Raw genomic sequence first — 17,199 nt, forward strand, 5'->3', positions numbered from 1 at the left:
TGGGTTCTGCAGAGCTCGTGCTCTGGTTTGGGTCGGTTCTGTTGCTTTTTCGGTTTTGACAAGAATGAGGCCATTTGGTGCCTCGTGGTGCCAGAGGGGCTACCAGCTGTGCCTGGAGGGTCGTTGGCACGGTGGGGGCTCTCGGCACTGCCCCGTCTCCCGAGTGCTGGGCCGGCTGCCTGCAGGCGCCCCGGAAGCCTCGGAGACAGGGGAGGCCTCTGGGAGGCAAGAGTATGTCTGAGGAGACGTCACCTGGGCGTCTGCGTCCCAAGCTGCCCGTGAATGGGGCTGTCAACTTGCTGTTCGTGCTAGTTGTGAGCTTCCAGGGGAGGACGCTAGATTGCGGTGTTGGTAATGGTCTCTAGGCAGACCCGGGGTCCCACGAGGAGTCGAGGAGTTGTGGTGCTTTCTGCAGGGCCGGCTGGGCATGCTGCTGCCTGGAGGTTTCTCCTTCCGTGTGGAGGAGGGGCCGTGGGAGGGGGACACTTGACCTACAGAAGGTCTCCCCTCGGGACTTACTTCTAACTGGCTAATTGCTCTGTATTGAAACAGCTGGAGGGTTGCCCAGATGGCTCAGTCGTTACACGTCTGCCTCCAGCTCAGGTCATGATCCCGGGGTCCTGGGATCGAGTAGGCTCCCTGCTCAGCGGGGAGCCTGCTTCTCCCCCTGCCCCCACTTGTGTGCTCACTCTCTCTCTCTATCTCAAATAAATAAAATCTTTAAAAAAATAAACAGCTGGAGTCCATAGTTTTGTCAATAAAAAAGAGTCCTTCTCCTTAATTATTGCCCCAACTTTGACCTAATAATGTCAAATCAAATTCAGAATAAAAAAGCGACCCAGGGAATGAATGGATAAGCAAAATGTGGTCCATCCCTACAATGAAATATCAATTAGCCTTAACAAGGAAGGAAATCCTGACACTTGCTACAACACGCATGAACCTTGAGGGCATTGTGCTGAGTGAAATAAGGCAGTCACAGAAGGACAAATACTGAATGATCCCACTTCGTGAATTACCTAGAGTAGCCGGATTCACAGACACAAAGTGGAAGGGTAGGTGCTGGGGGAGGGGAATGGGGATGTGTTTAGTGGGTGCAGTTTCAGTTTTGCAAGATGAAAAAGTTACAGAGATTGGTTGCACAACAGTGTAAATATACTTAAGACTACTGAGCTCTATACATAAAGGTGGTTAAGATGATACATTTTAAGTTATATGTATCTTACATAATTTACACATTAAAAAAATTAAGGGGGCTAATGTGAATAAAATCCTAATTCGTAGGCTAATGGATTCCTACTTTTATCAATTTTTTTGGAGGTTATGTGTATGTTACCTTGTATTCTAACATCGCACATGCTGTTCTCTTTGATATTTGACTTGTGGTAGCAAGAAAGACATTATAAAGACCTAATGAGTGTACAAAAGAGAAAGCAGGTGCATTGCTATGAAATAAATTCATTATTTGGAAATGTGCTTGTGATTAGCAAGGGAACGAAATAATTCTATGCTAAGTTGATGGTATATTTACATTTGATTTTTAGGTGAAGCCAAAAATCTTCCCACCTACCCGGGGCCAAACAAGATGCGAGATTGCTACTGCACTGTGAACTTGGACCGGGAGGAGGTTTTCAGGACCAAGATTGTGGAGAAGTCACTCTGGTAATGTCGGCTGTTGCTTTACTTGATCCGTTTCCTCTGTGTAGCAAATACCCTGAACACAGGCGCCGTTTGCCACTGTCCGAGCCGCTCGGCGTGAGCCAGGCGCTGGATCATTCACACGGGCTCCCGTGTCCAGGACAGTTGTCACTGCCGTCTTGCTGGCAGATGATGTTCTTCCCAGATGCTCGGGCTGCCCAGGGCTGAGCAGCCTGCAGGTGCATGGGGAGCTGTTGCTGCTGGGGCGTGTGCGGGCATCTTCTGGTCAGAGATGAGCTGAAGGTGTGTACCGAACATTCTGAGAGGTGAGGATTTGGGAAGCTTATTTTTTTTTACCACCTTCCTTTAAATTTTCTAGAGAGTCCTATCTGAGATGGGCATGGAGGTAATACTGAGGAAAGGGGGCCTGGAGAATGCTCATTGATAGCGTTAGAAAAGGTCCAGTCAGAAGGAGCAGCACCTAACAGGTCCTCAGATTGAGGAATTTGCTACGTGGTGAGCACATCAGCCCCTCTCAAGGTCACCTGCTGAGGCTACTCACCGCTGGAGGGCTTGTCGAGACACAGATGTCTGCCCAGGACGTGTGGAGTGGGCCGTAATTTGCGTTTCTGACAGTCTCCCCGGGATGCTGCCCCCGGACCACACCCCAGGGACAGGAGGTGAGGGCACCCTGACAGCAGTTTACATAGGGGGTGGGGAGAGAGGACCCAGAAATGGCGTGTTAGCGGGGGTGGGGATCATGGTTGGCGGCCCACGTGAAGCCAACAAGCCAGTAGTGGGGTCCTGAGCAAGTACGTTTATCATCAAGTGGTTAATGGAGTGGAGCAGGATCCCCAGGAAGCCCGTGACTCCACCTTCAGGGTTAGAATTATGGGTTGTGTGGATCCATGCAAACAGCTATTTTCAGTTTGAGAACACTTTTAGCAGAAGAATTATATCCTTGCATATTGCTCCTTCTCAGAGGGAACAAAGAGTGCGTTCTGACCACTGACTGAACTTTGTTTTTACAAACCTGTTAGGGATTTCCTGCTCCTGACATGTGGAGACACCTTTCATTCTCTGTCTGCACCGGGGCCCGCAGCACTGGGGGTGCCCCTGAGGCCAAGGGCCATAGTTGTGTGTGTGCCGGGCATGCTCGAGAGTCTCTGATATAATTTGTTGAAGAAAAATGAAAAGCCTGAGACATTTGTCAGGAGTCAAGCCTGGCTTTGGGGCTGGTGATGAAGGTGATGCCAGGGATGATGATGTTACTGTAGCGTTCTGGGTTACTTCCATTATCCTGACACCAGATAAACCCTCTCTGTGTTTGCACAGTTGATGTTGAGGCCCGGAGGTCATAAACCTGGAAAGTAACTGTGGTCTCGGGGAAGCTGAGCCCTCCCCAGACCTGCTGAGCCAAGACCTCTGGGAAGAGAGTCTATTTGGGAACCTCTGTTTTAGGCAAGGTTGAGAATGGGGGTCACAGTCTTCAAAACATTTTAGACAAGTTTAGAAATGGAAATCGTGGTCCCTGGCATTGGTGGTACTAGAAAATGTGCTTCTGGAGCAGGAAAGGGAGGCTCAGAGCTAAATAAAGATAATGATGTAGTAATACTGTCCTGTCAGAAAATCAGCCATCTGAGAAACAGCCAGAATCAGGTGCGAGCCCCCAAAATGCTGTCACAAGGAGCCAGTTAACTCTAGTCAGTGCACTGAGGTAATGGTCCAGACTTGGAGAATTCATATTGCTCTCCTTACAGACAGTTTTAATGAGCTTGGCTATTTTTGTTTATTTATTTATTTGCTCAATGAATATTTATTTTTTAAAGATTTATTTATTCATTTGAGAGAGAGAGCGAGTGCACGTGCACTTGAGTGAGGGAGGGGCAGAAGGAGAGAATCTGGAGCAGATTCCCCGCTGTGCGTGGAGCCTGATGCGATCCCAGGACCCCAAAATCATGACCTGAGCTGAAACCAAGAGTCAGATGCTTAACCGACTGAGCCACCCAGGCGCCCTTCAATGAATATTTATTGAGTGCTTCTCTAATATACCAGACAAGGAGAGGGTGCTGTAAACAGAAAGTTAAACCTGACAACAAAAAGAGACACGAACACAAAATAATTCCAGGAGCTTAAAAATTATGGGTGCATTTGGCCATTTAGTATTGAGGCAAAACCTGTATTCATACTGGTGGACCTTGTGAGCTGGTAGCCCCAAAGTTCTACTCCATAGTGTAAGGGCAAAAAGGCAAATAAACGCACTCCATAAGTTAGCAAAGAAAATTGCTGCCTCCACTTGGTACCAAAAATTTGAAACCAAAAATTAGCTCTCTTCTGAGTTTGCAGGCCTGAATCCAGAAACCTCAGTCCGTGCACGTTTATTACTGTAGTCCTGGATAGTAGTTTGTAACGTCCACTGAGGTGACGAAATGCCAGTCAAAGCAAATCCAAACGTATCCTTCAGTCCAGGCCTCAAAGAATCTTCCTCTGTGATCTCTGAGGAGAAAATACACAAAGAACACAAGGAGATAAAGTGTCGTGTGCATTTGCCAAGAAAAACAACAGACTGCAGAATCAGACCTGAAGAGTTTGCAGAATGTCAGCCAACAAAGTTTAATGAGTTTGAAGTAACAAGAGACAAGATTAAAAACATGAATGGGATGAGAAATGATAAGGAATGATGAACCCAGTTTGCAAAAGAACCAAATAGAATTTCCAGAAATGAGGAACACAAGAACTTAAATGAAAACATCACTGGATGAATAAATAGCTGATTGGGTATAGCTGAAGGGAGCAGTGGTAAATGGGAAGGCAAGCTCCGAATACACCCCAGATACACTAAGAAATGGGCAGGATGAGAGAGGTTTAGGGACAGAAGAGAATGGTGTCCAAACATGTCTCATGAGGACTCGTGAGGTGAGAGGGAAGAAGGGTGGGAGCCTGTACCCAAGGATAGCTGGAAGAGGGTGATATTTTAAGATTCCGGCTCGAGTGGCCTTGGCTAGGGCCCAGGAGCAGAAGACCCACCTGGAGGCTTTTGCCAGCCTCGGGGCCAGAGGAGGAAGGCCCAGCCTCCAATGGCAGCTGCCAGTGAGAAGGAAGTGGGCACACTGGGAGGCAACCTGACCGTGCCGATGGCCACCTGTGTGGGCAGGGGCCAGTCGTCGCCTCCGAGGAAGTCCCCTGCTCGCCCGCGTCTCCCCAGCATGCTTCCACTGGCCTCAGTGTTTCCTCTCAGATCGGATGCTCCATTTGGCAAAGTCACTGTGGGAAATAAAGAGCCTCCATCTGGTCTCTGAACTCAAGAGAGCCAGAGGGCTTGGCGGCCTGGCTGGGCCTCTGGGGCAGGGACAGTCCTGAGCTCAGCTGCTGCCCAGTACCGTCTTCGGGCTCAGCCGGAATCGCAGACGGACTGTGTCAGAGAGAAGGGGACGCGTGTCTCCCCCCTTCTTCTCACCAGTGGAGGGTTGTCTCTGGGGTCCCTGGGCCGGTGACCTTGCTGCGCGGGTGTCCCCAGCACTCACTCGTGTCTGCCCCTCACTAGGGAAAGGCCCTGGTTTGTTCTTTTCTTTCCTTTTGATGTGGGAGAGCGGGGGCTCGGGGGAGGCTCTGCTGCAGACCTGCTGGGAGGGCTCGTCGGGTCAGACACCAGGGAGCACAGGCCCTTTCCTCCTGGCCTTAGCCCTTCTCCGGAAAAGTGATTTTGGGCACAGTTTCTGTCTTACGAGGAAACATACTTTCCTGACGTTGAGAGTGAGCTTTGCTCACATGTAACTTTTATGGCTATAATTGTGTTACCGCTTAAATGGCAGCTCATTGTCTGTTTGCTTAAGCTCAAGGCTCTAGGATGATGGGCCGGCAAGGCCGGGCTCACGGGCAGCTACCTATCCTGGACGGCACGGCGCGTCTGTGGAGAGCATCCCAGGACCCCACCTAGGAGAGGCTACCTCCTGCTTCCAAAACAGGGATGGGGAAGGTTCCATCATGGAGGAAATCACCATTTTGTCCAGTAAAAGGAGCATATCCATGTTACATGCACACAAGAAGTTAAAACCAAGACCTCTTAAGTGCTGGGTTAGCCCGCTCATTTGCAAGACGATTCCACAAAGTACTAGTGTTTTCGTTTCCTTTTGTCAACGTATGTGATTATTGCGAGGAAGACATTGCCTACCTTTTCCCACAAAATCCCCCCAAGATGTACGAACAGCTCCTGGCCGGCAGAGGAGCTGCCCCAAACTTCCTGATCTGACCCTCACCTTCCCCAGTGGCCACTCTGAGAGGGGGCCGTGCTGAGCCTCTCCCCACAGCTGCTCCGGGACCCCCGCCCGCGGTCTGCCTGCTCTCACCTGGTTTCGTGGTGGCGGGGGGCGGCCACCTGGTGCTGGCCTGTGGGCCCCTCTCGTCTGCCCGCAGACGCGGAGCTCTGGCGGCTCCTCGCGGCTGCTCGCGAGCCGGTGGGAACGGTGCTCATGCGGCTCAAAGGGCCTTTATGTCTGGAGTGTTAACGGCAGGTCACAAAGCTGTGTTCACAGTAAGGTTCTCTTTTGTTCCAAAAGTTGGGATTGTTCCAAAATGGTCTGGAATATGTGGACATAAGTGTCAGTGTGGTTATTTTGTGGGGTTAGTGGGATTATGGGGGATGTTTTTGTTTTTGCTTTTTTACATAAGATTAGAAGTTAGACAGTAAAATAACCACTTTCTGGAGCAGAGTGAGGACGAGCTAGCTCATCACCGTGTTTACCGACACGGCGCAATTACGGCCCTCACGTCCTGTCGTTCCTGCTGAGAATATTCCCAAAGGAAGAGTTGTTTTCAGGCGGGATGGGTGCACACTTAAACCTGGAATTAAAGGAGGCTGTGGGTCCCTGACGTGACAGCACCTTTCTTTCTGCTCATACTGAAGAACGTACCAGCTCTGCGGTGTGCTGGGCGTAACTCCAGCAAAGAGGACCCCGTAGCTCCACAGTTTTGAGGGGGAGAAGCTGTCTGGGGTCTATGGTTTGGGAAGACAGACTCCATTTTCTTGGAGGTTTTTAATAAAAACCACGTTGTTGATGAGCAAACACCGATTTTGATTTATGAGGCTGTACACAGAACAGTTTCTCCTAACATTTACTTTTATCTCGAATTTCTCCAGTTTAAGTTTAAAAAAAAGTCTTTTGGACATAAATGCAGGCTTTACGCCCAGACAGTCCTTGCCAGCTGCAGTAGGTGAATTTATGCCCCACAATCTTGGGGTGCTCCAGGTGGGAATCCATCCCCCCACTGTTCTGGGGTGCCCCAGGTGGGGATCCATCCCCCCACCGTTCTGGGGTGCTCCAGGTGGGGATCCATCCCCCCACCGTTCTGGGGTGCCCCAGGCGGGGATCCATCCCCCCACCCACCGTTCTGGGGTGCTCCAGGTTGGGAATCTACCCTCCCACCCCACCACTCTGGGGTGCCCCAGGCGGGGATCCATCCCCCCACCATTCTGGGGTGCCCCAGGTGGGGATCCATCCCCCCACCCCACCGTTCTGGGGTGCTCCGGGTCGGGAATCTGCCCTCCCACCCCCACCATTCTGGGGTGCCCCAGGCGGGGATCCATCCCCCCACCATTCTGGGGTGCTCCAGACAGGGATCCATCCCCCCACCGTTCTGGGGTGCTCCAGGTGGGGACCTGTCTCTCCATGGTCCTGTAGTATTCCAGGAGGAATCCAGTTTGGGTCCTAGTGCTTGGGGGAAAGACTGTGAGCAGCTCTGAATGCCTTTCCTGCCTGGTCCTGTGCCTGCCCGATGCTGACCTCAGGCTCCTTTGGCCCTGCCTGCCAGGCTACCACCCTCACATGTCCTCCGTGTCCCTGTGATCAGCAGCCACCGTGGACCCTTGGGTGCTTCACTGCCCGCATCCCAGCACGGAGCCCCTCGAGTGCAAGCCGTGATTGGCCCAGTGACCCTTCTGTCCAGCATTGGAACAAATACTGTGATCTGACCTCAGACTCTCTCCTTCCTGGCAGAGGCTTACCTACATCCCTCCTGTCCCTGCTGCAAGTGTGCAGAATGCCACACGACACGACACGCGTCCCTTGTGGGATCGGAGCGGCTTTCTGTCCAGGAGCTGCCCCTCCCTGGAGTGACATGAGTCGGGGTTGGGGTTCAGCACAGGGGCTGAGCATCCTTCCTCCCAAGAAGATGCAGCATCTTGTCGGAAGGGAAAAGGCTCTACGGCGAAGGCTCGTGGGTGCTGGGGAGCCAGGCCAGGCAGGGATTTAAAGGAGGTCTGAAGGAAGTGAGAAGAAACCAAAAGGTTTTCCTCCTGCCTCTGAGGCTCCTTTCTGGAACCGTGTGTCACAGGCCTTCCTGGTACCCGTGCCTGCTGCAGATGGAGACGCGGCCGCTTCCAGCTCCGCGGTCCCTGTGGGCAGTACCAGCACTCGACTTCCTTGGTGTTTCTCATTCTTCTCCTGTGGACCTTTGAACAGTATTTGGTTTAATGGAATTTTAAGCCAGCTTTTAGTTAATGATGTAACAGGCACATTTTATTAGCTGAACTCTGAGCTGTTTGGAGATAGGCTGCTGCCCTTTTTGGAGAACCCACCCTGCCTGCCTGGCTTCCAGTCCATGTTGGGCTGTGGGGTGGGCGGAGTTCCCTCTGGGAGCCTGGACGCTCTGCCCCAGGGTGGCCTTCTCTGTGGCACGTCGACTGTCGTAAGAATGGTCCTCTCACAAAGACACTCAGAGTGGGGTTCCTCATTCTTGGGCGTGCAGCCTTTCCATCTATCCCAAATCTGGAGCAGCTCGGCAACCCCGCTCCTCGCTCCTCCGCCCAGATGTTGGGAAATGGACTCGGGCGTTTGCGACATAGCCTGAAACCAGAGAAAACCAGGTGCACAGCTGTTTTCTCGCAAGCAAACATCGTGGCCGTGGGGCTAGCTGCCAGCCTCGCGCAGATGCTGGGAAATGACTCATGGAGAAGTCCGCGGTTTGTCCGCCCGTCCCAGATGAGGCCCTGTCTGAGCCTCTGGGCTGCACATCTGGGCTCTGGGAGGAGTGGGAGGAAGGCGGGCGGTTTCCCCTTGTCGGAGCTACTTACAGATCCACTCCGTTTTCAGCAAGAGGGTGTTTGATTTTGTGAAACTCCATTTGAGCTTCTCCCAGTAATTACTGAGGGAAAGAGCCTGTCACTCTGGCCAGCCTCAGGGGCGGATGCCGCTGCATGCATTAATTTCCTTCTGTCAGATAGCAGTATTTAAGGCAAGCCAAGTCCTTTGGGCTGCTTTTTTCTTTATTTGGAAAGAGGGTTCTGGAGCCCTAAGGCTGCAAGTGGGGCGGACTGTGGGGCATGAGTCATGCATCTGACTGCGGCTGACCTTGGCTGGGGACAAAGCGGGGTCTGTGTGGAGAGATACCCCAGGTTATGCTGCTAATGGGAAGGAAGGGGAGGCTGGGGGCTGGGGCCCCCTTTGAGTTCACCAGAAAGAAGACATTGTCTTGCCCGGCACATGGAGAAGGGCGGGGATGGGAGAACACTTCAGTTTCCCTTCTCTTTGGGAACGTGCTTCGGACTCCGCAGCCTGCAAAGACACCAGTACAGACTCCTCTTGAGCCAGGACGGGGGTGGGGTTGTCCGACTGACTGTGTCGGTGTGTCCTGGGCTGGGGGACACTCAGGGGAGGGGTGCCCGCTCCACTCACACCTCATGTCCACCCTCCTGCCCGGACAGATGTCACGTTGCCCGGGCAGCCTCAGCTCCTGAGTGCAGGAGCCCTGCTACTCGGCTAGGGCACATTTTGCAGAAGGCAGGACCTTGCGCATTGATGACAGAGAGTATCAACAACTTGGTGGTGTTTCCAGTTGAAAAGGTGTTTCCCATATGCTGTGTATCAGTTATTTACCTTCTAATCTGTAACACAAACCTGAAAGCTCTCAGTGGATTTCTGTCCTGAACACGAGAAGGTGGGCATGAATACAACACGGGCCAGAGGCATTTCAACAAAAGTGCTCACACACGTTTGGTTGACACTGAGCTGCACCGATGATTTCAACGTTGCCAACGAAAGCAGGAGGTTCGTTTTGCCATCAGATGAGCCAAGTTTGTAAATGTTGGTAAGACTGTGTTGGACGTGTGGGCTGAATCTGTCCTCACTCTCTGGAGGGTCGCAGGGGGTTGTGCTCCAGAGCCTCCCACCAGGGAGCACCCTTCCGCCAAGCACGTGCCCGTGGGAGCTGCTCAGGGACAGGTGGGCGGCCAGGTAGCAGGCTGCTCTGCTGCGGGCGCCCGTCAGGGTTGGGACGGGTGAGTCCAGCAGGTATGCTCACTCAGACCTCAGGGCTGTTTGGCAGCAAACATTTTATGTACGTATTTGGAAAGTGGTCCATGGCATGATATTAAAGGAAAAAGTGAACTGTATATTGGGATATATAGTGTAATCCTACTTCTATTGTGAAAATATGTGTCTCCATCCATATCTATTCCTGTTCCATATTCATCGATCTTCAGAGAAAAAATCTGGGAGGATGTACCCTATAATGTTAATTTTGGTTTTCACTTTCTGACATCTTTATGTATTTTAAAAATTTTGGTTTTTAAAAAATAGCTTTATTGAGATATAATTCACATACCACATAATTAACTTATTTAACATGTATAATTCTGTGGCTTTCAGTGTATTTGGAGTTGTAGCCATCAATTTTGGAATATTTTCATGTCCTTTTACTACCCCTATTTCTTGCGGCACTGGCCCACTGTTTGTCTCTTTGGGGCATTTTGTGAACATGGAGTCACACAGTGTTCGGCCTTTCGTGGCTTCTCTCCCTGAGCATCATGATTTCAGGGTTCATCCGTGGGTAGCAGGTGTCCGAGCTTCACTGCTCTCCGTGGCTGATGACGTTCCCCTGTCTGGACAGACCACACTTTTGTTCATCCGTTCCTCTGCCGATGGACATTTGGGTTGTTTCCGGTTTTTGGCAGTTGTGAGCACGGCCATAAACTCGCATGCACAAGTGTTTGTGTGGACGTGTGTCCCCACTGCTCTGGGCTGGATGTCTGGGAGTGGGGTTTGTTGGGCCATTTCGAGGAACGGCCACTGTTTCCAAAGCGGCTGCCCCAGCGGGCTCCGACTTCTCCACATCTCACACTTGTTATCATTATTTCTAGTTAAAAGTTATAGGAAACATTCTCATCTGTGAATGTTCCTTTTTTAAAGCAAACAATTGAGATCATAAAGGAGTAAAGAAGCACAGGGAAATCCTAAGAACATACGCGTGAGTGTGACTCAGCGTACTGTGGGAGGCCGTGTCTTTGTGGGGTACCTTGCTGAGTCTGGGAGGGACGGGCTGTAGGCAGTGCAGAGCTGGTGCCGCACGCGCAGCCCCCGAAGTCAGGCCGTGCTCCGTCCGGGACTCCGCCAGCCCCTCGGGGCACAAGCTTGCCGCCAAGGCTGGGTGTCCTGGTGCTGCGAGTCACGTGGAACGTGGCTCCCTCGGTCTGGCTCTCTCCTCTGGGCGCAGGCGCCGTGTTCCTGTGGCCTCTGAGGGGGAGGCTTGCCCCCGGTGGCATGACCGAGGGTATGGGACGGGAATCCGTGCACTGCCCGTGTGTAACACGCGATTAATCTGGAGACTGTGATGACCTCGAGGCTTGTGTTAGTTGTGTGGCTGTGGAATTAAAGGGTTCTGCTTCGTGGCCCATCACCCCAGAGAGGGTTCTCTGGGGTGGGGCCCGGGCAGCCGTGTCTTCTAAAAACCTGTCCGGGTAGTTCTGATTTGCAGCCTGAGGGAATTAGGGTTGGTCCCATGTGGAGAGTAGACGACCAGAGTCCCACGTACCAGGACGGGGGTCCCGGGCGGTGGGTGGGACTGTTGGTGAGACAAGAGAGCACAGTCCAGATTCACATGTGGCTTTCCCTAGAGATACCTGCCACTGGGCAAATAGAAATGTGCAGGGGAAGCCTGGGAGGCAGTTCTGATGTGTGTGTGACAGCTTGGTGGCACGGTGCCCTCTCCACCCTCTGACCCTCAGAACAACAGGCCCCCCCGCTCTAGTCTTGTTCAGTGAGTGAGTAAAGCACGCTCAGCCTCTCGGGTATCTGGAAGGGCAGCTCCCGAGTTGAACACACTCTGCTTTGCTGTGAGGCAGATCTCTGCTAGAATGCCCTCCCCTTGGCTCTTGCTTTCTTGGTGGTTGTCTCCCTGTGGCCTGGTCCTTCAAGACCCCAGGCCTCTGCCTGCCTCAGGTGCTTCTGGATTATTCCCTCTGGCGCCCCAACACCTTTGGCCCTGCTGGGACCACCAGCTTCCACCTCGGGTCCTCATCTTCCCACCCGGCAGATCCACTCTGCACACTCCAGGCCGATGCAGTGCCGTGTCTGCGAAGAAGGGCTCAGGCAGGTCCCACCAACATGGCTCCTATTCTAGGGAGCTGTGGCAACGTGAACAAAGCGGTTCACGTCTTCCCTGTCCCCACCCGCCGGGCTGGCTCTCAGCTGCTGGCGGAGGAGACAGGATGATCCCAGCACCTCTGTGCTCCCGCCTGTCTGCAGGTCGGACCGCACTGGCTACATACCGTGGATACGTTGCTGCTTGAGGGGGAGGCCTTTTCCATATTTCAGAGGCCTGACCATCCTCCTCAGCCACTGCCTGGTCTGGGCTGCACCCAGCCCCGAACCTGGCTCCCTCTCCCAGCCTGGCCTCACGAGCCTGGGGTGGGACTCAGGCAGCGTGTAGAACGGGCAGACGCCTGCCCACACCCTTGCTCCCGGGGGCTGGTGCATCTCCAGCCTGGTGTGCTGGCATGGAGCCCAGCACCTGTCCTACATCTGGTTTCCTCATGGGGGGCGTCTCCTTGCCCCGGGAGGGGTCCATTTGCTCCATCTTCCCAGGGCTCACTGGGCCGTGCTGAGCTGATCCCGAGCTACAGAGATGAAATGTGTGTGCTTCAGCAGCTGGGCTATTTTGACTGACACATCACGTGCCTGTGTCTAAGGAGAGTTTACTGTTTGCTGATGGGGCAGTGGTGGGAAGCAGACACATGGGGTGACCCCACATCATGCCACCAAAAACACTATTCTAGGGAGCTGTGGCATTGGTCAGACGGAGAGGGACCGTCATCTTCTGGCCACTGAGAAAGAACAGTGCTAATTAAAAGTACGAACTGTCCTGACACTGCGGCGTGCATTCTGATTTCAGAGATGCTCAGACGTGGTGGGGAGGGTCATCTCAGAACGGATAAAATGTGGGCTGGAGCTGGGAGCCGCCCTGCCCTCCTCCCTCTGTGCTGGGGACGCATCCGGGGCCCTCGCAGTGAGGTTCCGCTGGGAGTACCACACCGTCCACCTTCTGCACCGTTATTCTAGCTTGAGCAGGAGTGCACGTTCCTCCTCTTCTAACCGACACAACACACCCCGTTCGCTTTCCTGACCGATCGCGTTTCCTCCTTTGGGCCTCCGCCGTAGGTGTGTGTGCCACGGTGAGCTGCTGACCATCTCGTACCCGGTGAAGCCTGTCGGGTGCCCTGCCGTTTCCAGCGTGGGTCCGCTAGCTGCAGACCATGTGTGCGGACTCAGCCCGGGCCAGCCGAGCAGTTGGGGGGCTGTTTCATGACCTCGACTGGGTTTGCAGTTCACACTGGGTCTCTGTGCACAGGGACTCACGTGCGGAGTCCGTGTGGAGGGTCAGTCAGTGGGCAGGGTCCTCTCCCCAGTGACAGGTGTGATTTCACCCCGACTTCTGGGGAAAGAGAGCATGGTCTGGAGCCGGCACGCTGGGTTTGACTGACAAGCATGAAGTGAGGCTTGCCAACCACTGCCCCGCACATTCCAAGTGTCCCAGCGGTCCTGAAGCTTGGGTCCAGCCCGGACACACACAGCAGACGCCATTGTCACTGCGGGCCGCTCACTCGGGGTGACGGGCCTTGGGGCCGATGGCAGGGACCATGCTTGTAGCCCAACGAGCAAACCACAGTTCCACATCTCACACGTGAACACAATGTGGCGTGTTGGTGAGACACGTAAGAGCGTGATTCCGTGTGTGCCCACGCTGCCCAGCTCACCTAACAGAGCCCTTCTGCTTGCTTCTCAGCCCCTTCTACGGAGAAGACTTCTACTGTGAGATCCCTCGGAGCTTTCGGCACCTGTCCTTTTACATTTTCGATAGAGATGTCTTCCGGAGGGACTCCATCATAGGTAGGTACTGAAATGGGTGTTTTCTGCATTTTCTCTGCCTCTTTTGGGCGGGGCCTCATTCTCTCGGGGGTGTGTCATCTCCTCCGGGCAGTGCCCGTCAGCATCCTTGGCCTGGCTTTTTTGGCTGTGATGAGCAGCTCTGGGAGGTGGCAGTGGGTACCTGGCTGGCCTGGTGGTGGCATCCCCCATGCCCTGGACGGGCCTCCGGAGGCCCTTCCCCGTGCCCTGGACCGGCCTCCCGAGTCCCCTGTGGCAAGGATGAGCTGCCTGAGTGCCCCCCTAACCCCGTCAACGTGTAGAGGAGCTTCACACCATGAGCTCACGTAGGAGAAAGGCTTCAGAGCTGTCCTTCAAAGTGAGGGTACAGTGACCACCAAGTGTGTCCCCAAATCCCCAGACTGCACCTGACCTGAGTTTGACAGCTCTCCATGGGGATTGGGATGGTATTGGGGTGCTCTCAGAGGCATTGGGGTCTCTCAGAGGTATTGGGGTACTTTCAGACGCCCTAGCATTTCAGTGGAGCGCTCCTGGAGAGGGAGGAGAGGTGTGGAACAGCAGAGCCTGCTTGAATCAAGAGGGTCCTTGTGTGTGGGCCCCACTGTGCACCCACACAGACCGCCACCTGCATGGGGCTCCTATAACATGCTCCCAACACCAGAAGGCTTTTAAACATGCCTCCGTTTTCTGACATGGGACTAGTCCTGCAGCGATGAGCTCCTGCTCGGCCTCTCTCCTCTGCTGCTGAGGAGTGTGTACCCCAGGTACCTAGCCCCCATCCGTGCTGGCGGACCCACATCCTCAGGGGCTGAACCTGGAGCTCCATAGTTTTGTGGAGTTCCTCAGGTGATTCTTAGAGTTAGAAGGAAACATGTACTGAATGCATTTAACAGGTGCAGGGGCTTATTCTGGGTGCTGTACAAATATGACTCCTTTAACCTTCACAGTCCTGTGCTGCAGGTGCATCTTCAACTGAGGGAACTGGTACAGACAAGCCAGATGGCTGTTAGGTGTTAGCCCGGCGTTCACACCTGCAGCTAGGGTCTCAAGTCTTCACCTCACTTTAGACCATGCGTTGCAGACTTCACGTAGAGGCAGTTGTTGGTTGAATGTGGAGGCTGTTGGGGAGGGAGAAGTCCAGGATGACTCCTGGTTATGGGTTTGCACCACCAGGTGGATGATGGGTGCTGGGACATACACAGGGCTGGAAAATGGTGCGTGTGGTCCTGGTGGAGGGTGAGGTGGGGGGAGCTGGAGATGAGGTGGTGAAGAATGAGTTCCTCATGCCAGGATGAGATACCATCTCCTGCCATGAACAGAAACCCATCATCACCAGGTACCACCGTCCACCCATCATGCACAACCAGCCATCCATGCTCCTCCACCATCAGACCACCACCATTAACCCTCCTCCACCATCAGACCACCACCATTCACCCTCCTCCACCATCCACCCTCTTCCATCATCAGACCGCCACCATCCACCCTCTGCCACTGTTACCACTCACCATCCACCCTCCTCCACCATCAGACTACCACCATCCACCCTCCTCCATCATCAGACCCCCACCATCCACCCTCCACCCATCATGCACCACCAGCCATTCACTCTCCTCTATCACCACTCACCATCCACCCTCCTCCACCATCAGACTACCACATCTACTCTCCTCCACCGTCAGACCACCACCATCCACCCTCCTCCACCATCACCACTCACCATTCACCCTCCTCCACCATCAGACCACCACCATACCCCCTCCTCCACCATCAGGCTACCATCTACCCTCCACCACCATCACTACCCACTGTCCACCATCCACCCATCATGTACCACCAGCCATCCACCCTCCTCCACCATCATACCACCACCATCCACCCTCCTCTACCATCAGACCACCACATCTACCCTCCTCCACCATCAGACCACCACCATCCACCCTCCTCCACCATCACCACCTACTCTCCACCATTACCTACCATCCATCATCCTTCATATGTTCTCCACATCCCCCACCTATTATGTAACATTTACCATTCTCCAGCCCTCAGCCTGTCCCTTCATCCACCATTTCTGTTCTACCACCCACCGTCTTCCACCACTGTCATCCAACCACTTCCAGCCCCAAATATGTCCCACTACCCAAAATCTGCTTGGTGTAAACCCATAAAGCTGCACTCATTCAGGACTCCCTGTCCCCATTTATATCTGTCCTAGCCCTGGGCATATATTTCTCATTTTTTGGAATGGAACCATGTGACTGGGTTTTCTTCCACCTGAAGAGGGTAGCTCTGCATGGTTCAGGACAACAGGATGACAGATACCAGCCTCAGGCCGGGGAGGCCCTTCTTCGGCAACACCTATTGGTTGGAAGGGAGCATTCTTCCTGTTGCACCAAAAGTTCTTTTACCTTGTGCCTCCTGTGGTGGGAGCCACCTTGAGCATGCTGCCCCTCCCTGCATTCCTAGTCCAGCAAAGATGGGTGGTGCTGCTGTTGACCCATTCATCCCTGGGTGGAGGTTTGGGCTGTTTCCAGTTTTTAGTGATTGTGAATAAAGCTGCCAGGAATACTCTTCTGCATCTTTACATTGACACATGTTTTCATTTCTCTTAGTAGAGACTTGAGAGGCAGATTGCTGGGGTGTATTGAAAGATGGCAGAATTTGCCACTCCAAAATATGCACTTTGGCATAAGGTTTAATTCGAACTGAAGGCAGTTGAGAATAAGCAGACACAAGAAAAGATCTCCAGCCTGCCTGAAAAGCAGGACATGAATTGTGCAGAAGTTAATCACCAAGACAACTCTAGAGCCCTATTAGGCTGGAGGTGACACTGGAGGGGTCTACATGACCCACCTTTGTCTGCCACTGGCCCCTTCCTGCAGTTTTTGCCCTGGAAGCCCAGTGGCCTTTCCTTGGTCTGTCTCTTCTCTGAAAATTTGTTGTTGTTTTAGGTTAAGATGCTATAGAAGTGCAAGTTCTTGCTCACTGCTGAGTTTCCCCCGGGTATATTTGAGACGTGTTAATAAACTTCCCTTTGTTGTCCTCTTATTAATCTTTCTTCTGTTGCAGAGCCTAAGAGAACCTAGAAGAGTGGGAGAAAAAAGGTTTTCCCTCCCCTATTGTGTGTGTTTACCTCTGTTAGAGACTGCCAAGCCCTTCTCCCGTATGACTGCGCCATCTTGAGTTTTCCCAGCCGCGTGAGAGTCCCAGGTGCCACACAGACTCTCAGCACTCAGAATTGTCAGTTTTTATTTTTAACCCATTTATGCCATCCTGATACGGGTGTAGTAGTATCTCATTGTGGTTTTTATTGCATTTTCTGACAAAGAATGAGGCTGGGCATGTTTTCATGTGTTTATTGTCTGTATCTCTTCTTTGGTAAATTGTTCAAATCTTTTGCCCT

The 17,199-nt window shown here is 53.1% G+C and overlaps 1 protein-coding gene across 3 annotated transcripts in view; it reads left to right on the top strand.

The window, feature by feature from the left end:
* Positions 1-17,199, top strand: part of RASA3 (RAS p21 protein activator 3) — a 116,676-nt gene that overhangs the window by 46,515 nt on the left and 52,962 nt on the right. For 2 of the 3 annotated variants that reach the window (XM_036092946.2, XM_078070051.1), the window contains exons 2-3: positions 1,545-1,662; positions 13,693-13,796. In XM_036092946.2, the coding sequence (XP_035948839.1) occupies positions 1,545-1,662; positions 13,693-13,796 (222 nt within the window). Of the gene's footprint in view, positions 1-1,544; positions 1,663-1,943; positions 1,965-13,692; positions 13,797-17,199 lie in introns of those variants that run through there. The other variant, XM_036092947.2, reaches the window with a different exon arrangement.

The sequence above is a fragment of the Halichoerus grypus genome, chromosome 4 (genome assembly GCF_964656455.1).
Source record: "Halichoerus grypus chromosome 4, mHalGry1.hap1.1, whole genome shotgun sequence".
Classification (NCBI taxonomy): Eukaryota; Metazoa; Chordata; class Mammalia; order Carnivora; family Phocidae; genus Halichoerus; species Halichoerus grypus.